The sequence below is a fragment of the Urocampus carinirostris genome, chromosome 1 (assembly GCF_059441175.1).
Source record: "Urocampus carinirostris isolate Australia breed hairy pipefish chromosome 1, RoL_Ucar_1.0, whole genome shotgun sequence".
NCBI lineage: Eukaryota > Metazoa > Chordata > Actinopteri > Syngnathiformes > Syngnathidae > Urocampus > Urocampus carinirostris.
The window spans coordinates 68,798,950-68,825,955 of record NC_142349.1 but is presented as its reverse complement, the minus strand read 5'-3'; the positions used below and the strand labels follow the sequence as shown (position 1 = coordinate 68,825,955).

Below are 27,006 nucleotides of genomic sequence, written 5' to 3'. Positions count from 1 at the left end.
GGATTGTTCTTTGGTTTCAGTGCATACAGAGATCCCTCAGTTTGCGAAGGTAATGTAGACCAGAACAACCTTCATAAAAGCCATAGAACTTACCTCGAAATGACGCCTGAGAGTATACGACTGCAACAAAAAAACAACTAGTGGTACCTCAACTTACAAATTCAATTTGTTCTGGGAGTAGTAAAAACTTCGAAAGTATTTTTTTATGCAAAGTGCCCTAATCCATTCCGAGCCCCTCTTAAGTACAGTTCATTTTTTCAATTAATCGTAAGAGCATCAAAACATGAAACAAATTCATGTTAAAATTAAATCACTGCACACATAAAACAGGAGGCACATAATGTGGAAAAAAACAAGACTAAAGGAAATAATAAAAATATTCATTTACCTTTTTGTGTTGCGTTTCTTGAAAAAACTGATCCAATGACGTCAGCTTTTGCTGGCTTTTGACAATAAATAATACACGAGACAGACGTAGCGATAGCCCGACTTGTCAAGACTTTTTCCGGGTGATTCCTTTCCCAGAATTCTAAAACTGCATGGAACTTTACTAAAATGTCTTTAATTTGGGATAATCGAATGATGGCTGGGTCATCTTCCTTGCCGTTGTCTCTGAACTCTAAACTGTGACGGTGACACAAAGAGCATGCTGGAAGTACCCTTGCGCACTGGGTTGCTAGGCAGATTTTAAGCAATAGCCGGTCTGTTTATGTTCGGGAAACTCTGGGAGTGGCTGTACTGTATTTTCGACTATATTTCCCTGTTCAGGTATTTCATGACCTGAAACTTTTTCATGTAGTAGAGGTACCACTGTGTAGAGCAATAGTAAATCAACATATATATGCAGTTTAAAGGTTTTTGTCATACAAAAATAAAATAAACTGGAGGGCTTGTTCTTTCAGCATTTATGTGTCCTCTAAATAGGCCAAAATCTCCACGATGGGTAATACAAAACTGTTTTGAATGTAAAGGATTTCCACGAGTTGTAGCTCCAGATCATCTGTTGCATGGCTAATGGACTTTTCAAGATACAGGGTCCAAAGCGGTGGCTAAGGAGAGTTGTTAGCCGAGCCTTCGCAGTAGGCTACACCAGCAGCACCGTTCTTGCCTTCTCCCAAAGCCACCCTAGTTGCTCCTGGACCCCGATAATAATCCACGGAGCACCTGCTGGGGATCACCATTTTGCTGCGCTCTTCTGACTTTCCTCAGAGTGACTTGATGGATTTTGTTTCAATGCTATGCTTTCCAGTTCGTTTTGGAAGGCAGCGTCCGCCAGCTGTTTGACTGACAGCAAACACCAGCCAATCAGTCGCGCACACAGTCACACCCACCCAACAGAAAGCGCCTTCCCTAATCTGCCCCTCCTCTCTGCAGTCTATCAGAACGCTATGCATGTTAAGTTGATATCAATGACAATGAAGAACAAATCAATTGAAAGGAGTGAACCAGCACTAACCGAGGCACTTAGTAGCGAGGGATCATTGTAGTTGTCAAAAGAAATAATAAAGGTTTCTGCTTCAAGGATTTTGCCTATTACGTGTTCTTATTGTAATGCAGCCTAATCAATAAACAAGGGTTCACTGTACTGTACTGTACTGAACATTTGAAATGACCACTACTTCCGACCCTTTTACCCTTCTTTAATTGATTAATCGGCATCAGAAAATATCTATATTTACAAAATAACACTGCAGTGACATTCATTCATGGAAGAAAATGGCAGCACTCCAAATCTTGTTGCATGTTTCACACGACGATCATTCTTACTTTAAAAAAACACACCTTAAATAGGACTATGCCTTAGTAGGCACAACTTTAAAGCCCTTCACACAGTAACACGCTCACATGCACACAAAACTGCATCAGAAATTCTCCGATTACCATCCAAAACATAAGTACCGTCTAAGGATCAATAGTCTGGTTTTGCATTTTCTATTGCAATTATTTTCACAAAGAAATAAAACTTCGGTTTCACTTGAGTTGAAGTGAAAATCAGACGGCTGTACTTGAAACCCTAACTGCCAACACACACACAGACACACTGTGGCTTTAAGGGTAAAGTGCCACTCCTTGTAGCAACGTCGTTTCTTACCAACATGGTAAACGATAAAATCAAAGACTGTATGTACAACTCCATCACACAGTCGAATGTCGGGTCAGCGTTTGGAAAGGCAAAGACGAGAACAGAAATCACCGTGACCCAAACGAGTAAAATCGGGAGCGATTTTACCTGGAACACAACCTGAATGAATTGATCAAACCAGTGACGGGATTTCGGAATCGAAGGAGTCCAAAGGTTCCCAGTGACAGTCCATTAAAGCATCAAAGACCTCCTCGCTGCGCTGCATAAAATCGGCATTGCACTTCTCCACATCGCATTCTTGGAAGGGCACTGCAAAGGAATCCATGAATTAGTAACGTTGTGAAGCACAGTGGAACTAAATGGTAAATGGTCTGCATTTATATAGCGCTCTTCAAGTCACTGAAGACCTCCCAAAGCGCTTTACAATCTGCTTTACACTTACCGAATTTTCTAAGTCAGTTTGCAGCGCCGAGACAACAATGAGACTATATTTTTGCAACATCTACTTAAAACTGAAACGTTTTCCCCTTGTAAATATGATATGAATTGTTGAAATCATTTTTTCCCTTTATAATTGTGTCTCACATGTTTTTGAATCTTAGAAAATAGTGTAATTTTTCCAGCTGTAAGTTGGAGGCCTGAAATGTGGCAATATGACAAAATGTTTTGGGGGAGAGAATGCTCGGCACTGTATGTAGTGACACAACAGTTGTGTCCATCCATATGTAATGTAAATCTACGCCATGTACAGCTCAACTTGTGAACATTACTCCCTAAATTGGATTACTGTACTTACAAATGACATGTACACGTTTTTTTTCCACTAAGATTGATAAGATTCATTTGGATTCTTCCAAGCGGCCAGTAAACAAAAGGCCATCCTCTGATTGGTTTATGTACTTTTAAAGTGACACTGAAATTCAAAGATGTGCGTAAAAATCCACAGAACTAATTCATAGGAAAGACTCTGCGATGTACAGAGTAGCAATATGGAAAGAAAGTAATGTAATTGTTTGGAATTAAATTCAAATCACATTAACAATTCTTTGATTTTTTTTTCCCTTACATTTCAGTTAGGACAATTAAAACCCTTTTTTGTCTGGACTTATGTAGGTCCATCATTGTTATTGTGTCCCCATAAATTGAACTAGTGCTGGTGTTTGCGTGGTGTCTAAACCACAAGAATCTCTGTTTTTCTTCTTTCTTCCAATTTGTGGTTCTTCCAAAGACAAGGCATCACTATTTAACTGAAACTCGCCGCAACAGTGAAAGTGATAAGGGGAGCATTTATCATCAAAGTTTTGTTTATCAGTGCAGGATGTGATGCTACACATTAACAAAAAACACTGAAAACGAAACAATGACATTCAAATACGGGGCACAATCCATTAAATCAGGGAGATGTCGTTAATAAAGGAATTTGGCGATCTGCATTGTAATCTGAATGTTTTCATTTTTCTCACATGGTTTTTATGTTTTGTTCTCCCCACTGTGAGACACAGTGACAAAACAAGTGGATCAAAGTCTGGAAAATAAAACTAACCGAAAAACAGTCACTGTTTCCTGTTTGGGCGTATTTGACATTTTTAGCAGTAAGAGTAAAGTCAACTGATGTTAAATTTAAAAAGGGGAATCCATTAAAAGAAAAAATATCTTCAGAGGATTATGTTCTAAATCATACTCGTTGTGTTGTAAAGTGATAAGAAATTTAAAACATGAGACGGTCTAATATCAATAGATTACGTCACATGACTAGTTGTATCAGCCGCAGCTAAGTATTCACAAAACGGGAAATTCTTCACACAACAAGGGAAACACCTTGGCTTTGTGTTTAAAATAGTAAAAAATTCAAAAAAAGTCAAACAAACTGGATAATTCTTGGTTTTAATCACACTCAAAAGTATGTGACAATTTACCATATTTTCACGACCATAAGGCACACTGTACTATGAAGTGCAGTCTGTTGTGTTTATTAACACATATAAGGCGCACCTCATAATCGGGCGCGGCCTTTATATGACCACACCTTATCCTTTAACCAGGGTTCCTACAGCTCAAGGTAACTTTAAAATATTGGGACTTTCTGTTGCCTTTGGAAACCAAATTTCAGACCGAGTTCACAAAGATGAAACCACAATTAAAACAAAAAAAAATATATATTTCTTGTGCCTCGATTTTCGTCAGCCACTTCTCATTAAATGTCCACTTTCCAGTGGTTAAAACTAAACGTCTCTTTCCGAAGGTGCTATCTGTACTATGGGTAGACCTTAGACATGCATCTGCTCCGAAAGGCCCGACTGAAAACACATCACCGTGCAGAAATTTGCCCGCCCCAAACGCTCACCCAATTAAATTGCTCTGGGTTCATAGCTGTCATTTTTTGGTGTTTACAGTTTGTTCCGGACTTTTCATCATAAAATGTCTAAGCCAGGGGTGTCAACCTCATTCAAAATCGGGGGCCAAAAAACATTCTCTCGGAGGCCGTACTAGTAGATTGGAGAGAAAGAAAAAAGAGGGAAAGAAATAAGAGAAAGACAAAGAAAGAGAGAAAGGGAAAAAGAGAGGAGAGCAAGATAGAGAGCATGAGAAACAAAAGATAAAAAGAGATATGGTGAGAGGGGAAAAGAAAAAAAGAAAGAACATACACACAATGCGCATCACACTTAAGGAAACATTGCATATTTTGAAGAAGCTAATACTTTTATCTGCACTTTATAGTCGTGAAAAAAATACCGTATTTGGTATTCACAATATTTACTTAAAAGCGAGAAATATTTTTCAGGTACAAAAGTGGTTACCTTCTATTGCGACCTCGCCATCTCCTGCTACTTCTTGACTCTGTTGAGGAACCAATGAACATTCAAGATATATTAAACAATGTAAACCATTTTGTTGAAACATTTTGCTGGAGAAAAATAAATGAACAAATATATACATTAGCAAGAGCACAACACATACATAAAAAATAATTAATCTTATATATTAATCGTTCAGATACTTTTCTTGGTTTTGTCCAATTTTTTTCTTTTTACACAAAAACGTATAAGGGCGCATTGTTGATAATTTCAACCTTTCCCTGTTGTGGGGTGAGATTTTTGAAAGCGGAAGTAAGCAGCTCATTGTCTACCTCTTGTGATGGAGGAGTTGTTAACCGGTAAAAGTGACACTGAAGATGAAGACTTCATCAGATTTAGTGATTTGGAGTGAAACTGATAGTTTGGTTAACTGGTTAGCATATTATCTTAAGAACTCTTAATAGGTCACGTCATTAGACTTAGTCAAGCATGTCTACGATATGCTCGTACGTGTAACGTCAGTATACCGTACACTTATTCACCCTGTTTTTCTCGATTAAATTTTCTATTTTAAATTGCCTTTTCAAGATGACATTTATGTTTATGGTGTTTGTTTTTTTCAAATAAATTTCCCCGAAAAACGTATACTCCAGGTGAGACTTATAGACCGGAAGATACGACAAGGTTTCAGTAATCTTGGAGGGTTTACTCAATTACTGTAAATTCCGGACTATAAGCCGCTACCTATTTCCCCAAATGTTCGACCCTGCGGCTTATTCAGTGATGCGGCCAATTTATGTAATTTTTTTAACAGCCGCCAGGAGCGCTCGAGTAAAAAAGGTAAGATTTAGACCGGTGGAATATATGCGCCGAGGAAGACTGCAACTTTATAGCTTGTGCACAAATTAAATTGGCGTAAACTTACCCTCATTATGCAAATTGCAAAAAGAAAGGCACATGACGCAGCTTTCAAGCTAAAAGCAATCGCACGTAAACTTTACTGTGCGAGCGTGTTACTAGCGTGTTTTGGAATAAGGGAGCGTGGGACAACGTCTATATGACAAAATTTCTTTCCGACACTGGGGAAGACGACTTTAATGGCATCAGTTCTAAGGAGGAAGATGAAAACGGTATATTTTTTTAACAGACCTGTTTACTGTTTTGCGAGCGTGTTGCTAGTATCGTGTTGCTACCTGTCAAAGTCACGGTTTGGGATGAAAGTTATATTATGATTATTAAAGCTTTGAAAACTCTCTCGGTGTACCGTCTTTCTTTGTAAATATGTGTAACCGTGTATTGTATGTATTTGCAACTGTATATTTTTGTAATGTATTTATTTTAGAGACTTATTCTGTTATGTTTTCCATGGGCGAATCAAAAAGAAGGGGCGAAAACAACGGGGTCTGATGGGAAGTGGAGTAAAGGTGAGACGTGTTTTTGGACGCAGCGGACAATAGTCGATATATATTTTTCCCACCCTTACCTTTGGAAATATAGACTTTTTTTCCTTGGATTACTTTCAACGGGACCTGGACTCTGCAGGTCTGCATCAAACCTTAACTACCGGTATCATTTTCCGCTCATTTTGCCGGCTGTGATTTTTGGACTGGGTAATTTATATTCAGTTACAATCACGGGACTTAAAGTCGGTTTTGGGTAACTTTTGTGATTGTGTTACATGTTTTAATGTGGGCAGATGCGGCTTATATACAGGTGCGGCTTATGTAAGTACAAAAGCGGTTATCCTCTTAAAATGTGGTGGGTGCGGCTTCTAATCAGGTGCGCTCTATAGTCCGGAATTTACGGTAGTTTTAAATGATGTAACAAGAAACTGTAACCACAAAGTCAAGGACCTGCACATCTCCAGTCGCATCAGAAGACTGAGGCGGAAAGCCGGTGGGAGGCGGCGGCATCATATGGGTGGGTGGCGGATATCCGTAGTAATTGTAGTTGTAATTGTAGTTGTAGCCACCGTTGTAACTGCTGCTGTAGCCGTTATTGTCGCCGCTGTTGTAGCCTCCGTTGTTGTAGCTGCCGTATTGATCGTAGCCGCTCCATTGAGGATAATAACCTTGACTGCCATCGTTGGAATTCCCGTAATAGCTCGATTGCGACTGGCTGTAGTCGCTTTGGTAACTCTGGCTGAGGTCCTGCCAGGGGGTCTTCTTCGGACTTTGGAAGAAATGAATACGACAGCGTCATCTTACTTGAGAAAAGACAATAGGAAAACGAATGGATTTATGTGCTGTATTTCCCCAGACTATAAGCAGTGTCTGAAACTCGTGTCAAAAAGTTAGCGGACACCAGGGCAGACAACTCTGAAAAGTTGCCTGCCCCATTTTTCACAACTTGAAACACAATAAGACGACTAAGCGCAAAAAAACTCATTGATGCAAAGAATTAATGATTGATCATCAGAATATATAACAGAACAACACTTTAAAATTAAGTTTATTATAAATCTACTAATAACATTCATTGCATGTATATGACATTGCTGTTTTCCATCTGCCATCAGTAGGTACCTGTATTTACTCATCTTCATTCATGCAGTTTGCGTTGCGTTGTCTGCTACGAGCCAAGTGAACTCCACGATGCTTTTAATGTACGTTTACGTTTTGAAGCGTCATAAAATTTGATAGCTTCTTTTGAATCTTTCTTCTGGGGCTGAGGTTTGGGCTTGATTCCTAACCACTTTTCTATTTTTCTTGTGTTCTTTGTGCGTCTACTTGGAAAATGATATGCAAATGAGCGACCTTATAACGCTCGGGAAAGTCCGGAAGCACAGTTATTAAAATGCAGGCTTCTGATTGGCTGCAGAGTATGAAAATTGCCAAACGAACCGAAATTTCCAAACCGAATGAAGCTTTTGAAATGGGAATGAAGCAAATGTTTGATTTTAAAAAAAATTTTGCTTTTTTTTTTTTTTTTTTTTTGTTCCTTGAAAAAGTTGTCGGCCACCCGGGCGGAGAAGATTTATAAGTTGAACGCCGGACAGAAAAGATGCACGCCCCGGGCGTCCGTTATTTCAAACACTGCTATAAGGCACACCCAAAAATCCGAAATAGCCCCTAAAAAAATGGAAACGCTTAGTGCACAACAAAAGTTGAGCCTTGAAAGCAACCGTAAGAGTACCAAATCCTAAGCACCAGGCCACTTGAGACCCAGATGACAGAGAAAAGGGCCTTAAGACTTTTCTCATTATACACTTTTTTGATCACGGTAGCGGACACAAATGTTCGAAAAATGAGAAAACAAAGTTATTTATAATATGTAATTAATTTTATTTAACTTTTCCTTCTCTCAAAGTAAGCATAGTAAGTGACATACATGTGGCCATGCGTTCACTGATACCGTTCCAGAGCACCAAATTACTAAAGCCACTAGAGAGCAGTGTCAGCGTCAACAAGACTTGAGACACATGGCAACAACTTTGAGCATTTACAAGAACTTCACCCAAAATTCAAGCACTTTTTAAATCCTTGAAAACGCAACGCTCGAATCCTATCATTTTAAGGATTTCAAGAAGTCGTACAAACCCTGTATCACAGATAACAAATTTAGGGGTGCGCCTTATAATCTGGATCGCCATATAAAGCAGAAAATACAGTTTTTCCATCCTTTGATGATGATGAATATGATGACAATGTTATATCTTACGCGTTTAACACAGCAAGACTGAGTCGGAGTGACCTTCCGGCGAGCACTACGCCCTGGCATTCCTCAATTGCCTTCTTCTGATCATTTTCATCGGAAAACTTGACAAAGCCGTAACCTCTGCAAGCAAAACAAAGTCAGAACGTCTCTTCGTGACCCTCTACGATTCGTACTTATAATTGAAAAGTAAAATATTGAGGAAAGTATATTGATGGATAATATTTTGGTAGAACTGAAACTTGGGGTTTTACTTTTAACATGAAGTAGCATCACTTCAATTGTGAGTTGCTCTCGCTTAGCCTATATGGGGAAAACAATAGATTTAGCGAAAGGACACATAAAAACATTTCTTCAGGCTTTTGGTAAAAATGGATGGTGCAATTTGACCAAGGTTCCTTGTGTCATTATCCAGAAGCTATTAGACAATAAAAACAAACATTTTTGTATTCTTCTGTGTAACATTTGCCTTAAAAATGGTTGTGAAGATCAAAATCTTATACAAGTGATTCTCAAACTTTGGTAAACATTCTAGTGTGTGCACATGAGGTCGACCGATTATCGGGCAGGCGGTTTATCGGCACCGATATCTGGGAATTTGACGGATATCGGTATTGATCATTTAGGTTAGGATAAATTCAAGCTGCTCTCTCCCACTTTCTGATGTTACCCACCCTACGCCTGCTGATTTGATAAGCCATCGGGGGCGGAGCCATCGAAGCAAAAAGAAGAATTATCGTTAAAGCGGAGTCAACAGTGGCAGCTCTGCTAACTCCTAAATCCCGACATGACTGTGAATCAAGAATGGTGATAATATAGTGACTTTAAACAGTCCATGGTAGAAAAACATGTGTGTGTGTATGCGAGAAAGCGTAAAAAGTGCAGTTAACTTGTTTTAGGGAAGTACGTTCAGGAGAACACTGATATCTTAGCTCTCATCATAACATTAGTTCATTTCATGCTTAAGTGGAAGGCTGAGTGATTAGCTATTACCACAACAATAGTTTGTCAATGTGGTTGTAAAACAAATTTCCATTGCTTTTTGCGATACCAATTTTAAACTCACATTTCTTCGTTTATATACTAATACCTTATACATCCTCCAATAGTGAACTTTGACTATTTATTCAACTTTAATACTTTTTGTTTTAATGTAACTTAAAGTCATGTTGGCTGAATTGAAATTCTTGTTTATTTTAGAAAAAATAGGGAGCAATTTAGGTTTTAATGTAGCTTTATAGGAGTTGCTGCTAAACCTGACTTTATTTTATGCACTGTTAGTTTTTGGTTTAAGTGAAAGGTTAGTCATGTAAGATGTGTTAAAATTGTATTTAATTTACTGTAAAAGGTTTCAAAGAGCTATTAAAGTTTTGTTTGAATCCATAACAAATACACTTTGTTTTTCATTTTATTATTAAAACTGTGGGCAGCACAGCAGCGCAGTGGTTAGCGCATGTGCAGCACAATTCTGAGGTCATGAGATCGAACCTTCCTGTGTGGAGTTTGCATGTTCTCCCCGTGCTTGCATGGGTTTCCTCCAGGCCCTCCGGTTTCCCCCACATTCCAAAAACATGCATTTCAGGTGAATTGGCCGGTCCAAACTGTCCCTTGGTGTGAATGAGCGAGTAAGTTGTCTGTCTCTGTGTGCCCTGCGACTGGCTGGCAACCAGTTCAGGGTGTCCCCTGCCCACTGCCTGACGATAGCTGGGATGGGGTCCAGCACCCCCCGCAACCCTATTGAGGATAAGCGGTGCAGATAATGGATGGATGGATATTAAAACTGTCTTGCGGCAATTTATGAGCTTTTACAGCAAATAAATATCGCCTCCAAATATCCATTATCGGCCTAATATTGATACTAATCAGTATCGGCCCTGAAAAAAACGTATCGGTCGATCCTTAATGTGCAGGGCAACACTCCAAAATGTTGCTGTTTGTATGTAGAGCAAACCGTTTGAGAATCACTGGTAGATTTCACACAAATGAAATTGCTATTGGATTTTGCTGAGGGCAAACGTACCTGGATAAGCCATTTTGGTCTGTGACTATTTTGGCTGCCTTGCAGGAGGCATACCGCTTAAAGATTTGGACGAGCTGGTGTTCTTCCACATCTGAGGCCAAATCACCAACAAACACAGAAAAACTAGGCCTTGGAGGAGGAGAAGAAGAGGCAGCATCAAGTTTTTTGTAATATATTGTTACATATCAGTATAGTCTGTGACCCAAATGTCTGAAGAGAGTCATTGAAAAACTAACTAAAATTAATTCTGACTACCTTGGTTCGTACCCATGTTCTGTGTTTACCGCAGTTTACATTTTTAAAGTAGTTGGCGGGCAAGAGGGAATTAAGCAGAGCGTATTTATATAGAGGTACTGTAACTAAATAAAAGGCATTCTAGAACAATGTCACACAAACATTTTTCCATCAAAAAAATCTCAAGGCACAGTATCCGTCGAAAATACTTTAACATTAATTCCAGGCACCGGTTTAAGGTCTTGTTCAAAATTTTAAAATCAACCAGAATAAAGTGGTTGTAGTCACTGTGGCTCAGAATGTCATACGGGTTTTCATTTTGGGTAATTATGTGGCTGCAATTTGGGAATTTTACCAACTGTTTAACCTGTGTTAACGTATTTTCATGCTTTTGTTTTGATTAAAAGACAAAAACAACAATAATAATCCTAAAAATGATTAAAGGTATCTCTCAGTGGGAAAATGTTTGACTAGGTTTTAAAGCAAGAAAATGATTTAAGTCAGCTAAATTATGTGCAAGACTTACTTCACTGGGTAGATTTATTTTGTTTTTATTATTATTATTGCAGTGACATTTTGTGTTATCTGCTGCCACCTATTGGATAAATGTTACAATTGCTCGGCTAATCAATAGAAAAACGCAAAGATACTGAACAACGGCATAAAGCGTGTGTGCCCATGCACACTGGGTAAAGAACACTAACCTGAAAAAACATTTACTTTTTTTCAATCTTCACACTTTTCAAGAAACCGTTTGGAAAAACTCAAATAACAAATATATTTGAAAGGGGTATTGTTCATGGCACTGTATTCGAAACTCATCTGTGAGTGAAAGACTAGCAGCAAAAAGGTCACTCCTTGCGAATGTTTACAATGATAACACATTTGAAAAACAAGAGGATTGTTTCCATAACATATTGTTGAAAACCCTGAGTTATGTTGAGTTGATTATGTACATCTGTTTTGTGTGTGCTTATCTGAAGGCCTGCATTTTTCCTGCCGTGCACAATATATATAACCCCAGCTGACAAATCTCTCACCATGCATAGTAATGTGATTGATATTGTCAAGCTGTTTACGTTTATTTTCGTTTTGTTTCTGTTTTACTAAATATTAATTCCCCTTGTAGAGATCAAAGAGATCAGACCCAGCAGAAAAAGCTAATGTTGTGACTCATCCATTTGCAGGTAAATTGTACCCATTTTTATACTCATTATTGTTTTTATTCCTATTTTCTCATATACATTAAAAAAGGATGATGTTGGTTAAAATTCAGACTAAAGAAAAACATGTTGAATTCATTGTAAACGTTAAAAATCCACTATACGATCTCTTGTTAAAAGTATCTTGTTAAAATGTAAAGATGTAAAAATGTATTGTGATATTCTAAAATGTATTTTCTGTAAAGTGAAAAGAAAGCTCTTTGATATGCTTTGTTGTTAGTCTTATCAGAGAGAACTACAAAGAGATGTTCCGTTACTCCACCCCCATCATGGACTGTTCACTCTGCTAGCCTCTGGGAAGAGGTACTGCAGTGTGCGGTGCAGGACCACTAGGTTCCGCAGTAGTCTAGTCCCCCTGGCCATTAGACTGTTAAATGGTCAATCACACACATAGTTAACCTAAATCTAAACGGCTGCTAATCTGACTTTTTGCACTACTGGCAGTTCTTTATAGCTTGCCACTCCTTGCACATTTGCTCTCTGCACGATTGTACTTACAGCGTTATTGTTACAGTGTTAATGTTACTGTTTACCTGACTTGTTAACCTGACTGCCCATTTTGCACATCTGGTTAGCTACTCCTCTTGCACTATCGGCACTATGGTAAAATACTGTACGTAGCCATAATACAATACAACTTTTATTTATATCTGTACATTCAAGGAAACTGGGCGGGTCAGATGTATCGACATTTCGTTCTGTATACACGTGTACTAGAATGACAATAAAGTAGATCTGAATCTGAATCTTAAACCTGCACAAAATTGAGTAATTTTATTCATATTTAGTTTCTTTTGTCTTTTATTAGCATATTTGGTATTGGAGTAATCCAAAAGTAATTGAAAGTTATCAAGTTAAAGTAACCCTACCCAACCCTGATCGCAATATCCAATTAATTTCGGGTATAATCGTGCAGCCTTCAGATCATTGTTTCATACACTGAGCTTGAACTTATGTTGCAGCTAATCAAATGACTAATTAAACATTACATTTGCGAGTAGGCGTCATTCATGCACTTTTCTTGAGCCACAGTGATTAAAATCAGAAGACATCTTATCCAGCCATTTTCATTAAAACTCTTTTAGAAAACGAATAACTTCATAAACCAAAGAAACACAAGTGCCGCCATTCCTCAGACTTACCCTGGTTGTTTCCCATACGTGGAGTAGTTTAGCTTAAACTTCCGAGGCTGCAAATACAAAAAATACAACACAAAATAAGCCAACCACAATCTCGTGTATGTCCTGTAGTATACCACTGATATTTTTGGGACTAAAAAGAGACGTTATAGAGGTTAATTGCGTTTACGTACCTCCTCCACCTAGACCATCCTTTAGCCAATTCCTCAGTTAGTGGCTACCAGAGACTCAATTCACCAGCTTCACACAAAGTTCATTCATGTACAAGCAGCCTGTCAGCAGCAGGCACAAGCCAGTGGGTGGTAGAGTGCAGTAGCTTTCCAAGTATTTGGTAGAATTTACCTCATGCGTGTCCCCACTACCTTTTGTCACATACCACGTGATTCAAAGTCTAACGTCATGGCTAGAGAAAGAGTGAAAATACGCCGACACATCTAAATCCATAAGTACCGTAAATTCCGGACTATAGAGCGCACCTGATTATAAGACGCACCCACCACATTTTAAGAGGATAACCGCTTTTGTACTTACACAAGCCGCACCTGTATATAAGCCGCAAGCGCCCACATTAAAACATGTAACACAACCACAAAATTAACCCAAACCCGACTTTGAGTCCCGCGATTGTAACTGAATATAAAGTACACAGTCCAAAAACCACAGCCGGCAAAATGAACGGTACTTAAGGTTTGATGCAGACCTGCAGAGTCCAGGTCCTGTTGAAAATAATCCAAGGGGAAAAAAGTATATTTCCAAAGGTGAAGGTGGGTAAAATATATATACACTATTGTCCGCTGCATCCACAAACACTTCTCACCTTTACTCCACTTCCCATCAGCCCCGGTTGTTTTCGCCCCTTCTTTTTGATTTGCCCGTGGAAAACATATTAGAATAAGTCTCTAAAATAAATACATTACAAAAATATACAGTTGCAAATACATATTATACATGGTTACACATATTTACAAAGAAAGACGGTACAAAACTTTAATAATAGTATTATAACTTTCATCCCAAACCGTGCCTGTGAAGGGTAGCAAAACGCTACGAGGAACACGCTCGCAACACAACAAACAGTTCTGTTAAAAAAAAACATACCGTTCTTGTAGAAATCACAGTAAACCGTCCTCATCTTCGTCCTTATAACTGACATCATCAAAGTCGTCTTCCCCAGTATGGGAAAGAGACTTTGTCATATAGACGTCGTCCCACGCTCCCTTATTCCAAAACACGCAGCAACACGCTCGCAAAGTAAAGTTTACGTGCAGTAGCTGTTTCCTTCTTTATCGGACTGCTCGGTTGCTTTTAGCTTGAAAGCTGCGTCATGTGCCTTTCTTTTTGCAATTTGCAAGATGAGGATATGTCTACGCTAATTTAGTTCGTGCACAAGCTAAGAAATTGCAGTCTTCCTCGGCGCATATATTCCACCGGTCTAAATCTTACCTTTTGTACTCGAGCGCCGCTGGCGGCCGTTAGAAAAATGACATAAATTGGCCGCATCACTGAATAAGCCGCAGGGTTGAACGTTTGGGGAAAAAAGTAGCGGCTTATAGTTCGGATTTTACGGTACAATGTAAACTAATATAGTTGCTGGCAAAAACTGAAATGTTAATGTCATATCACACTACAGGAGCCTTATTGAAATTGAGTTTTTTTAAAACAAAACATTGACAAAAAGTAATTCTAGCTATACCATCGACTCAATATGACAATTGTGTCGTGCATGTAATACATAGACTACCACTGCAGAAAAGAGGGAGATCAGTAGGCATTTACATACATATTAGGAAAACATTATAAGTGAGCAACTCGTATTCAGGCCGTACCGGGATTGAGCAAGGGACCAATTTCCCATTGAGACTGTCAATACAGCGGTCAACACTCTCTCCATCGGCCATCTCCACAAAACAGTATCCTGCAGAAACGCTGCAAAACAGAACAAAGTCGTTAAGGACCAATAGAAAAGATGTGCTCCGCCCAGGGAAAATAAAATGCATCTAGCAGATGTAGATAGTAACAAAATGACTGAGAGATCATACTTTGAACATATTTAAACCAATCCAAAGCAACCTTGGTACGTACACCTTACCGTACACCTGGGCTACGGCTCATTGGATGTGAGAGAATAAGGAAATACAATTCAGTTTGCATTTATCCACGTTAATTTTTTGGGGAAAAAAAATTTGGGGGGTTTTCAAAAAACCAAACCTCAAATGGGGAATGCTGCTCAACCAGTGGAAGAAAAGCACATTGCATGGTACAGGACATGAGGACATGTTAAAGGTGGTGTTCGTTCATTTAATCGTGACTTAATTAACCTAAAAGTATGGATGGATATAAATAAATGATCCTTAAATTTAAATAAAACCAAAGTAATATTCTCTGGTCGCAAGGCAAATTAGAATTTAGAAGTAAAAATGGATGGTGCTGCGAAAGACACTGTATCAGAAATTGAGTTTAGGGGTCATACAGCCCCTTTTTATCTTCCAAAAACGTGCAATTAGAACCATACACGGGGTAGGATATCGGGATTATACTAATATCTTATTCCTGCAGTCCAAATTATTAAAATTGGATGATTTAGTAAAGTTTTTCACTGCGCAACTGCTATTTAAGGTCAACAAAAACATAGTGCCAGAAAACATCCAAAAATGATTCATTCAGAAAGAGCGAAACTATAACTTAAGGGGCTGTAGTAAATTCAAAATCCCAATGGTGAGAACCACCAGGAAAAGTATGTGTGTGTCTGTGTGTGGAGTCAAACTTTGGAACAATTTACAAGACGAGATCAAACAATTTCCAACTATTCACGTGTTCAAATCTAAATACAAAAAAACGTTACCGGTGGAATACAGAGATGAAAAAAATGGGGTATGAGTGATACAGGAGATTGGAAATACCGAGTTTACAACTATGGTTAACTTTGTTGTTATTGTTGGTATTGTTATATCATAACTGTTATTATTAATATTATTGCTATTGTTGTTATTATCATTGGTGTCACAATGATATTTAGTGAGTAGTAGCATTATAACGTTAATAGGTGGGTAATACGATGATTAGTGCATAAAATATGTGACTATTGTTATTATTATAACTGTTGATATCTGACCTTTGTAAAATGTATATCCGTGAAATTTTGTTATATTGAGACACAAAAGAGGAGCTATCTGTAAAATGTAATTAAAAGGGAAAATGAAAGGGTTGAGAAAATATGCGTCTGCTCTGACTACCCCTTTTCGAACACGTTACGATAACATTATTTTGTTGTTGAGTCATTGTTTTTGTCCTGTTTTTATTTAATGTTCGAAATAAAAGTTTTCATTCATTCATTCATTCATTCATAGTGTACTTGATGACCTCATCTTGAGGCTAAAATCATCATTGCAGCCTCGATCAGGCTGCATGAGTGGCGTGTACGTGCTGTTCTTAAAAGCCCTCGATTAACTCTTTTTTCATCTTTTTGGGGTTTGGGGTGGGCATTTGGACTGTATTTGAAACAGTCCTTTTCTTACTTTCACCATTGTCATCCTACACCTAAAGAAACCTCGAGCATGCGGGAGAATTCACTCTACTTCCCTCTGCACCCCGCCTTCTTTCATAGGGTTCCTATAGCTTGAGGCATGTTAAATTCAAGACTTTTAAGACTTTTAATGCGTTTTGAACTCAAATTTAAGACCAGACCGATAAAAAACATCTAACAGACAAAACAAAAACACAAACATTTCTTGTATTCAATACATCATGCATCAGACACATTACCTGACACACTTTTTAGCCATGGTAAACAACGTTCGACTGACAGCAACCTCCTATTAAATTTACTCTTTCCAATGGTCCAAAGTAACCGTCTTTGTTCCAAGTTGCAATGTGAATTGTGGGTAGACATAAGACATACGTGTGCTCTGAAAGGCCCAACTGAAACCAGATCACCGTTTTGATAGTTCAGTTATTGTGGTCACACCATGTTGCCACCAAAGGAAATCGGTGAATTATTTAAAAAAAAAAAGATAAAAAGATGAATGTAACTTAATATTTGTATTTCAAGCGAATATAAATCTTATTAATGTGTTCCCTTTTTTAAGACTTTCTAAAACTGGATTTAAGAAATGTTAAAGCCAATTCAGGCTTTATTTCTAGAATAATGAATTCCATGTCTTTTAAGACTTTCAAGGAAACTCGGGAACCCTTTTCCTCAAAACGAATGTGCTCGGTGGCCAGAAAAGCTCTGATAAACGTAAGACAAAAGCAGATAGGTACGGTGAAAAAAAAAGATAGTGGCTCATTGAACGCAGTTGGGCATCGTTAACAAACACAGGTATTTAATTTTAAATCGTTAAGGAAACTTCAAACTCCACACCCGCCTTTAAATATTTTATTTCCAGAAGGAAAATGTTACCAGCAATTAAAAAAACATTATAATTGTCTGCATTGTTATAGATACAAATGTAGTGATTAGATGTGGAAATCCAGGATAAACATGTAATAAAACACATAAAGGAGTAAAAATAATATTTAAAAGAAGAATGTTAGGATAAAAAGGCAGAAAGATTTACAAGATAGAGTAAATCGGGCCTAGGTTGCGGGTTCATCTGAACAAAAAATAAAACAATTGTGCAATAACATTAGCAACAACATGTTTTCAAAATAAGAGTGGAGACATAAAATATGAATGCATGTTTTTCAATACATAATTTATATTTCTTTCACAATATTGTGTGCTTGTTTAGGGCGATTATGATCTTGGGAAAGAAACACCCAGTTAGTCCTTGTTTTAAGGAACCAAAATAGATTTCTGTTTGATGAAACATATTCAAAAGAGTTCCGACATTTGGGTGGAGATAATAAAAGAGCCATACACCAAAACATTGAATTTGTTTTCTCAAATGTCGATTATATCTACTGTTCTTAAGTGTTACCTAGGAGAACTAAAAGGAAAGACTTCGCTTATTTTCAATTGTTTTCCCACTTACTCATGGCATGATGAAAAGTTTTGGGGGTACAAAAGACAAAAACCCAGTGAAAGAGTAATAAACTACTTACCCTGATGCCCTGTGAGTGATAATTTTGACTCCACGTGCTGATTCTCCCATCTTTTTAAAGGCCTGTTTGATGAATTCTTCATCCATGTATGGGTCCAACTAAACCAAACAGACAAGAAATCAATCAAATTGTAGAAAATAATATCACAAATCCAGAGTAGCTGCAAAACAATGGTCAGTGGCTGGATGGGTGGGTAAGAAATGCATAAATTCCGCATGCATAAATATTAGAGGGCGACTGATTATCAGGCAGGCTGATGATTTGGGAATCTGACGGACATCAGTATCGGTATTTTTATTTATCCGACGGGGCGATTATTTAGAATAGAATAGAATATACCTTTATTGTCGTTGTTACAAAATGGGTTAACATACTGTGACAACAAAATTGGGCATGACACTCCAGTTTCACACATTCACAGTAAGGTAAAAAAAGCCAAGAAGATAAAGGAACCGAGAAGATAAGGTTATAAAACAAGGAGGATAAGGATAAGGATAATTTAGGCTCAGAACGACCGATATAATCAGCATCAGCCCTGTAAAACCTATTAGTATTACGAAGACGCCGATAACCGATATTCAGAGCGATATTTATTTGCTGTAAAAGCTAAAAATTGGCGTACGAAATTTGAAATAATACATAAAGAAAATTTGTTAAAAATTCATATAAAACTTTAAATGCTTTCTGAAACCTTTTACAGTAAATAAATTTGAATTTCAACACAACTAACATGACTTACAAACACGCTATTCTATGGTGCGACAAGCTAAATAAAGCTCTCTTATGCTTATTGGCTACGCCCCCAGTTGCGTATCCATTCAAAAGGCAGAGGGTGGCTAGCAGGAGGGAGGAGGAAAAGAGAAGTAGGAGAAATAAGGGAGAGTCTCGGCTGCATGAGACTCTGTCGACTTGCTGATAAAAAAATACTGATACCAATATAAGCTGCTGTCAATCATGGACAATTCATCACATCCACTATACAGCATCATCTCCAAACGGAAGAGCAGCTACAGCGACAGACTGCTGTCACAGTCTTGTTCCACGGACAGACTGAGGAGATCATTTCTTCCTCATGCCATCAGGCTCTTTAACTCCACCCGGGGGAGTAAAAGCCCACATGAAACTCCACCCCCACATTTGCATATTATCCTATTTTTATAACAGTGTGTATTTTATTTAGCACTATTTAAATACTCTATATCAGCACATTACATTGGGTATTTCTGTATTCTATTTCTTTTATTTTATTATTTTATTTTCAAAACAAGGATACTGCTGGAAATATGAATTTCCCTACGGGGATGAATAAAGTATCTATCCATCAAATTTCCAAATACCGATGCCGATGATAGGCCCGCCCAATAGTCCGTAGATCTTTAGTTCAGATTCTCTACTCCTGCCTTCTGTCTCGGTCGCTATCCACTAGGGCTGCGAAATTTTGAAAAAAAAATTAAATAGATAAAAATAAATAACTAATAGTGATTTCGACCGGGACTGCGATTTCAATACAAGTATTGATTTTTTAAAAAATCATTTCCTGTGCAAATTTTTGTGAGTACTAAATGATAGTGAGCAGTGTTTCCCGTAGATTTTTGTGAGACCCCGGTGGGTGGACAGTCTAGGGCAGGGGTCTCTAACAGGCGGCCCGGGGACCTGATGTGGGCTGAGGGGTGATGATTTGACGCCCCCTTCATTATATGAGAGTTTAAAGGGACACAAACTATGATATAAACGTGCATTTGATAAAAACACTTGCTGTTTGGGAAGTTTGCATTTATTTTACAGAACATGAGCTAATTGTCTGCCATCTTCCTGCTAAAGGTAACTAAAAACCTCAAAAAAGCAGGGCAGGGAAATCGCAGGTACAATTGTGTATTTGGTGCACTTTGAGTCTCCATAGTTTGTATTCTTCCTTGCACTCATTTTTGGTTGCACTACACCAGGGTTGGGTAGGGTTACTTTAACTGGATTACTTTCAATGACATTTGGATGACTCCAATACCAACTATGCTAATAAGAGTCAAAAGGAACTAAATATGGATAAAATGATGACTCACAACACGTGGTAAGCTTTCTCTCCTGGCTTTGATCTATTTGATCTCCGGCAAAACGAACATAAAATGCGACAGAAACATAATGAAAATAAATCCAAACAGCTTGCCAACATCATTTTTGCTGTTCTATGTGTTCCTTTACTCCCCAACCCTGCACAAAATGTTGTAATTTTATTAATATTTAGTTTCTTTTGTCTTTTATTAGCATATTTGGTATTGGAGCCATCCAAAAGTAATTGAAAGTAATCCAGTTTAAGTAACCCTACCCACCCCTGCACTACACAATACAGCAACATCTATTGATAAAAAAATACACATTGTCCCTTTAATGTACAGTCATTATAGCCCATGCAAATTACGGATCCATTTATACCTTTTCACATTAATTTATTGATAGATTCACCTCAATTCTTGCTGTTTTTTTAGATTTTTTTGTAGCAAATTATAAAACATATTTTAGATCAGCAGCACGGCGGCGCAGTGGTTAGCGCATGTGCGGCACAGTTCTGAGGTCTTGGGAACCTCCTGTGTGGGTTCAAATCCAGCTACCGGACTTCCTGTGCGGAGTTTGTATGTTCTCCCTGTGCTTGCGTGGGTTTCCTCCGGGCACTCCGGTTTCCTCCCACATTCCAAAGACATGCATTTCAGGTGGATTGGCCGGTCCAAATTCTCCCTAGGTGTGAATGAGCGAGCGAGTTGTCTGTCCCCGTGTGCCCTGCGATTGGCTGGCAACCAGTTCAGGGTGTCCCCTGCCCACTGCCCGATGATTGCTGGGATGGCCTCCAGCACCCCCGCGACCCTACTGAGGATAAGCGGTGCAGCTAATGAGATGAGATTTTCGATCAGTGGAATGTTTTTAATCAGAAGTTTTCTCAATTGCGTTGTTGGCATGATAAATAATAGAGGTAGCTAAGCTAATCAGTTTAACGTATCCAGCCTTCCTTAAAAACGCATATAAATACTTTACCCAACATTTTCGTGTAATTAAATTGCGTTTAAAAATCAAAATGGCTTTAGTGTCAACTGAAAATAGAATATGATTCATGTCCGTTCATAACCAGCTAAATTTCGACGAAGCTAACGCCAAAAAGTGGAAAAACAGACTTACATCACCCATCCAAAGACTCGCTTGTCTGTTAAACATTTTCTTAAATGACGGACGATAAATTTATCGTCTAAATTTTAAACTGAAATGTAAAAGTAATCGACTAGTGGCTTATTTTTTGTAATGGGATACTTTTACACTTCCGGTGTTTCCTTTTCCCTTTTGGAGCTGCATAAATCGAAGCATTAATGATATGCTGCCGCCTGCAGGGTTGGAGGAGAAGGTTCGGTTTAAAAAAAAAAGATTCACAACATTTGATTTGAATGATTAAAAATGCCACAAATAACAAACAAACAAACACAGCAACAAACAAATAGATGAAAATATAAATCAAATAAACAAACATATAAATAAACCAAACATAAACAAACGATAGATAGATAGATAGATAGATAGATAGATAGATAGATAGATAGATAGATAGATAGATAGATAGATAGATAGATAGATAGATAGATAGATAGATAGATAGATAGATAGATAGATGGATAGATGGATAGATGGATAGATGGATAGATGGATAGATGGATAGATAGATGGATAGATGGATAGATGGATAGATGGATAGATGGATAGATAGATGGATAGATGGATAGATGGATGGATAGATGGATAGATGGATGGATAGATGGATAGATAGATAGATAGATAGATAGATAGATAGATAGATAGATAGATAGATAGATAGATAGATAGATAGATAGATAGATAGATAGATAGATAGATAGATAGATAGACAATGTCTGTCAGGGATGGCAGATGTTGTTTTAGTTGAGACAATTACACATATGGTTCCATGGTGTAATGGTTAGCACTCTGGACTCTGAATCCAGCGATCCGAGTTCAAATCTCGGTGGGACCTTATCAATTTTGACAATAGTCTTTGCATCTCTACACCCACTTTCTCGACTCACCATTCCGATTTCTTCAAAAAAAGAGAACTCATCATCATTGAACTAGAATGTCATGAAGTTATGCACCACCAGATGATACTGTAGCTTGAATCCAGTAATCCGAGTTCAAGTCTCGGTGAAACCTGATTAGTTTTGACAACTTTAAATGCACCCCTAACCCGAATTCTTATTATTCAAAATCATGCATGGTCTTCCTCCTATGTTCCGGTCCGGAGCCTTTGCTCTGAAAATGCTGGTCTACTCGTGATCTCAAGAGCCAAGAAGAAATTTGCAGATTCGAGAGCGTTCTTCATTCGGGTCCCGGTGTTGTGAAATGCTATGTCCCCTGAGATTTTATCTCAATTTACTGGAACTGTTTGAATCCAGGCTCTCTCTCTCTCACTCTCTCTCTCTCTCTCTGAAAATGTTGTAGTTTCAGGTGTGTAAATGAATTGATGTGCGGTTCCATGGTGTAATGGTTAGCACTCTGGACTTTGAATCCAGTAATCCGAGTTCATGTCTCGGTGGAACTCAATTAGTTTTGACAACTTTAAATGCACCCCTTACCCGAATTCTTGTTATTATTCAAAATCATGCATGGTCTTCCCCCTATGTTCCGGTCCGGAGCCTTTGCTCTGAAAATTCTGGTCTACTCGTGATCTCAAGAGCCAAGAAGAAATTTGCAGATTCGAGAGTGTTCTTCATTCGGGTCCCGGTGTTGTGAAATGCTATGTCCCCTGAGATTTTATCTCAATTCACTGGAACTTTTTGAATCCAGGCTCTCTCTCTCACACACACTCTCTCTCTCTCTCTGAAAATTTTGTATTTTCAGGTCTGTAGTACATTGATGTGTGGTTCCATGGTGTAATGGTTAGCACTCTGGACTTTGAATCCAGTAATCCGAGTTCAAGTCTCGGTGGAACCTGAGTAGTTTTGACAACTTTAAATGCATCCCTTACCCGAATTCTTGTTATTATTCAAAATCATGCATGGTCTTCCCCCTATGTTCCGGTCCGGAGCCTTTTCTCTGAAAATGCTGGTCTACTCGTGATCTCAAGAGCCAAGAAGAAATTTGCAGATTCGAGAGTATTCTTCATTCGGGTCCCGGTGTTGTGAAATGTTCTGTCCCCTGAGATTTTATCTCAATTCACTGGAACTTTTTGAATCCAGGCTCTCTCTCTCACACACACTCTCTCTCTCTCTCTGAAAATTTTGTATTTTCAGGTCTGTAGTACATTGATGTGTGGTTCCATGGTGTAATGGTGAGCACTCTGGACTTTGAATCCAGTAATCCGTGTTCAAGTCTCGGTGGAACCTGAGTAGTTTTGACAACTTTAATTGCATCCCTTACCCGAATTCTTGTTATTATTCAAAATAATGCATGGTCTTCCCCCTATGTTCCGGTCCGGAGCCTTTGCTCTGAAAATGCTGGTCTACTCGTGATCTCAAGAGCCAAGAAGAAATTTGCAGATTCGAGAGTGTTCTTCATTCGGGTCCCGGTGTTGTGAAATGCTATGTCCCCTGAGATTTTATCTCAATTTACTGGAACTGTTTGAATCCAGGCTCTCTCTCTCTCTCTCTCTCTCTCTCTCTCTCTCTCTCTCTCTCTCTCTCTCTCTCTCTCTCTCTCTCTCTCTCTCTCTCTCTCTCTCTCTGAAAATGTTGTAGTTTCAGGTCTGTAAATGAATTGATGTGCGGTTCCATGGTGTAATGGTTAGCACTCTGGACTTTGAATCCAGTAATCCGAGTTCATGTCTCGGTGGAACTCAATTAGTTTTGACAACTTTAAATGCACCCCTTACCCGAATTCTTGTTATTATTCAAAATCATGCATGGTCTTCCCCCTATGTTCCGGTCCGGAGCCTTTGCTGTGAAAATGCTGGTCTACTCGTGATCTCAAGAGCCAAGAAGAAATTTGCAGATTCGTGAGTGTTCTTCATTTGAGTCCCGGTGTTGTGAAATGCTCTGTCCCCTGAGATTTTATCTCAATTCACTGGAACTGTTTGAATCCAGGCTCTCTCTGTCTCTCTGAAAATTTTGTAGGTTCAGTTCTGTGATCATAATGATGTGTGGTTCCATGGTGTAATGGTTAGCACTCTGGACTTTGAATCCAGTAATCCGAGTTCAAGTCTCGGTGGAACCTGATTAGTTTTGTCAACTTCAAATGCATCCCTAACCCGGATTCTCGTGCACCGCTAGATGTCGCTGTAGTTTTAAGATAGCGGCGAGACTTTCAACTAAGAAAGGAAATTTGATCTCATTACCCCGCTGACCTGCATTGCCTGTAAGTTTCTGTTGTTATTATTCAAAATCATCCATAAATTTGCCCCCTCATATATTTCAGATTTAATTTCCCCTTATGACCATGCTCGGAGCCTTCACTCTGAAAATGCCGGTCTAGTAGTGATCCCAAGAGCCGAGAAGAAATTCGCAGAATCTTCATTCGGGCCCTGGTGTTGTGGAATGCTCTGCTCCCTGAGTTTGATCTGCAACTTCAGTGGAAGTGTTCTAATCTAGGCTTAAAACACACTTTTATTCTATAGCATATGAATAACCCATATTTCATGTTGACATTGTCTGTCAGGATCAGCATATTTTGGTGAAACCTTATAACAATCCTTCTTCGTCTTTGTCAGCATTGAGCCGTTGTTTTATGTGCAGTAGTTGAACAACTGAATCCATGGTGTAATGGTTAGCATTCTGGACTCTGAGTCCAGCAATCTGAGTTCAAATCTCGGAACTTGGTATTATTCAAAACCATGCATGGACTTCATATTAGTTTCCCCTCATGTTCCGGTCTGATGCTTTCGCTCTGAAAATGCTGGTTGACTCGTGATCCCAAGAGCCAAGAAGAAATCTGCAAGTTCTAGAGCATTCCCTATTAGAAACCATGGCGACATCACACACCCCTGTCTCACACCAGTCAACACAGGGAACCACTCACTTGTCTCACTCCCTACTCTTACACATGCTCTGCTGTGCACATAAAAACTCTTCAATGCTTCCAACAACTTTCCACCCACTCCATACATTACCATCACTTGCCACAACGCCTCTCTATCAACTCTGTCACACGCCTTTTCCAAGTCCATGAAAGCCAAATAAACATCCTTATCTTTTGCAAAATATTTCTCACACACCAGTCGTACTGCAAACACCTGATCCACACAGCCTCTTCCTTTCCTGAAACCACTCTGCTCCCCATCACCACCTCATTCGTTCTTTCTCTCACTCTCTTAATCAAGAGTATTCCATACAGCTTACAGACAACAAACTGATACCTCTCGAATTGCTACATTCATACTTATCCCCTTTACCCTTATACAATGGCACCACACATGCACTACACCAATCAACAGGAACCTCACCTCTTAAAAAGCGTATATTCAACAAGCGTACTAACCAGTCAATCATAGCCGTGCCACCTTTTTTCAAGGATTCAGCACAGTACAACCATCCAACCCAGGTGCCTTCCCCCCTTTCATCTCTCTCGCTGCCTCTTGCACCTCCCATGTTTCCACAGGCTTTACATTTAAATCACCCAACACGGGTATTCTCCCCATACCACCGATCGCCTCGACTCTCACTTCTCTTCCATCCTCCACATTTAGCAACTCCTCAAAATACTCTGCCCATCCCCACGCTCTCTCCACTTTTGTCGCCTCTTATGACAAACAGTGGGAGAATTCTCACATCTCCCAGAGGAAGAGGGCCCCTCACCACAGGACTTAAAAATATGCACTCCCCGTCGGGGAATTGAACCCCGGTCTCCCGCGTGACAGGTGGGGATACTCACCACTATACCAACGAGGAGTTGGAATAATTTTTCCGACTCCTAATAGAGAACCGCTCACTAGCTGGATGAGCCGCTTCTCTATAAAGGGGAGAAATGCCCATCACTACTAATCTAAAGAGGGACTCATTTAGAAGTCAGGATTGGAAAATGTTGATGAAACTTCAGAACCGACCTCACCGTCTCCGTGATTAGGCTTAAAACCCACTTAAAGTATGTTCTAGAAGTTATGAATGACCTATATTTCAAATAGACAATGTCTGTCAGGATTGGCAAATTCTAGGGAAACCTTATAACAAGCCTTCTTCCTCGTTGTCATTGTTGGGCTGTCGTTGCAATGGTTGTATGACTGGTTCCGTGGTGTAATGGTTAGTACGCTGGCCTCTGAATCTGGCGATGTGAGTTTAAATCTCAGTGGAACCTCATCAAGTGTGACAAATGAAAAAAGACTGCTTGTGTTTATGCCTTTTATCACTATATTATATAACCTACATTGGCTGTGAAGTATTGTTAAAAAAAATTGTTTATATACTTGCTCTCTTATCATTTTGTTGGTGATAGGAATGAGTGGAGAGGTGTTGTGAAAGGATAGTCGGATGTTTGGACATGTTCTAAGGGATGGGCAGGGCACCTGTATGATGCGGCAGGTGTAAACCAGTGAAAGCTGTCGGGCCCTGTTGTTGAACAGAAGAGTCCTGACCCGTGTGACATGGCCGCTGTCTTGTGTTCCAGTTTCATCTGGAGGGACGAAATTATGAACAACTTAGGTGCCGAGGTGCTTAACTTGTTTGGGTGTTTGGGCATTTGGGTTCGCCATGGTCAAAAAAATTTGTAAGTGTTTTTTTTTTGCTATTTTTTTCCTTTTTTTTATGTCGTTTTTATTTTCTTTTTATTTTTTTTTTTTTTTGTCTTTGTGTATGTGTTTGTCTTGCTGTCGGTCACCCCTCTTGAGGGATATGACCAAGGTAGG

At 38.9% G+C, this 27,006-nt stretch overlaps 1 protein-coding gene and 7 non-coding genes across 8 annotated transcripts; 6 read left to right on the top strand and 2 right to left on the bottom strand.

Annotated features, from left to right (window-relative positions):
* Positions 1-1,624: 1,624 nt before the first annotated feature.
* trnau1apb (tRNA selenocysteine 1 associated protein 1b) lies at positions 1,625-21,503 on the bottom strand. Its single transcript, XM_088349792.1, has 9 exons — positions 21,354-21,503; positions 18,192-18,289; positions 14,975-15,074; positions 13,152-13,198; positions 10,553-10,681; positions 8,539-8,655; positions 6,732-7,050; positions 4,882-4,921; positions 1,625-2,392 (listed from the first exon to the last, which is right to left on the bottom strand). The coding sequence occupies exons 1-9, from the start codon at positions 21,387-21,389 to the stop codon at positions 2,256-2,258; spliced, it is 1,023 nt and encodes a 340-aa protein (XP_088205918.1). The 5' UTR covers positions 21,390-21,503; the 3' UTR covers positions 1,625-2,255.
* Positions 21,504-22,140: 637 nt separating this feature from the next.
* Positions 22,141-22,212, top strand: trnaq-cug (transfer RNA glutamine (anticodon CUG)). The gene has a single exon. It is a non-coding gene; the product is annotated as a tRNA-Gln (tRNA).
* A 492-nt stretch (positions 22,213-22,704) lies between these two features.
* trnaq-uug (transfer RNA glutamine (anticodon UUG)) lies at positions 22,705-22,777 on the top strand. The gene has a single exon. It is a non-coding gene; the product is annotated as a tRNA-Gln (tRNA).
* A 319-nt stretch (positions 22,778-23,096) lies between these two features.
* trnaq-uug (transfer RNA glutamine (anticodon UUG)) lies at positions 23,097-23,168 on the top strand. Its single transcript has one exon. It is a non-coding gene; the product is annotated as a tRNA-Gln (tRNA).
* A 320-nt stretch (positions 23,169-23,488) lies between these two features.
* Positions 23,489-23,560, top strand: trnaq-uug (transfer RNA glutamine (anticodon UUG)). The gene has a single exon. It is a non-coding gene; the product is annotated as a tRNA-Gln (tRNA).
* Positions 23,561-23,939: 379 nt separating this feature from the next.
* On the top strand, positions 23,940-24,012 carry trnaq-uug (transfer RNA glutamine (anticodon UUG)). Its single transcript has one exon. It is a non-coding gene; the product is annotated as a tRNA-Gln (tRNA).
* A 302-nt stretch (positions 24,013-24,314) lies between these two features.
* Positions 24,315-24,386, top strand: trnaq-uug (transfer RNA glutamine (anticodon UUG)). The gene has a single exon. It is a non-coding gene; the product is annotated as a tRNA-Gln (tRNA).
* Positions 24,387-25,984: 1,598 nt separating this feature from the next.
* trnad-guc (transfer RNA aspartic acid (anticodon GUC)) lies at positions 25,985-26,056 on the bottom strand. The gene has a single exon. It is a non-coding gene; the product is annotated as a tRNA-Asp (tRNA).
* Between the last annotated feature and the right edge of the window lie 950 nt (positions 26,057-27,006).

What these genes read in the sequence shown, in the direction of transcription:
- trnau1apb (XM_088349792.1), bottom strand. Translation starts at nt 21,389, where the DNA reads ATGTTTAACAGACAAGCGAGTCTTTGGATGGGTGAT. An exon ending in TGGTCCCTTGCTCAATCCCG is followed by an intron (nt 13,199 to 14,974) that starts GTACGGCCTGAA and finishes TTGTATTTGCAG; the next exon opens with CCTCGGAAGTTTAAGCTAAA. An exon ending in TGGCGAGGTCGCAATAGAAG is followed by an intron (nt 2,393 to 4,881) that starts GTAACCACTTTT and finishes ATTCCTTTGCAG; the next exon opens with TGCCCTTCCAAGAATGCGAT.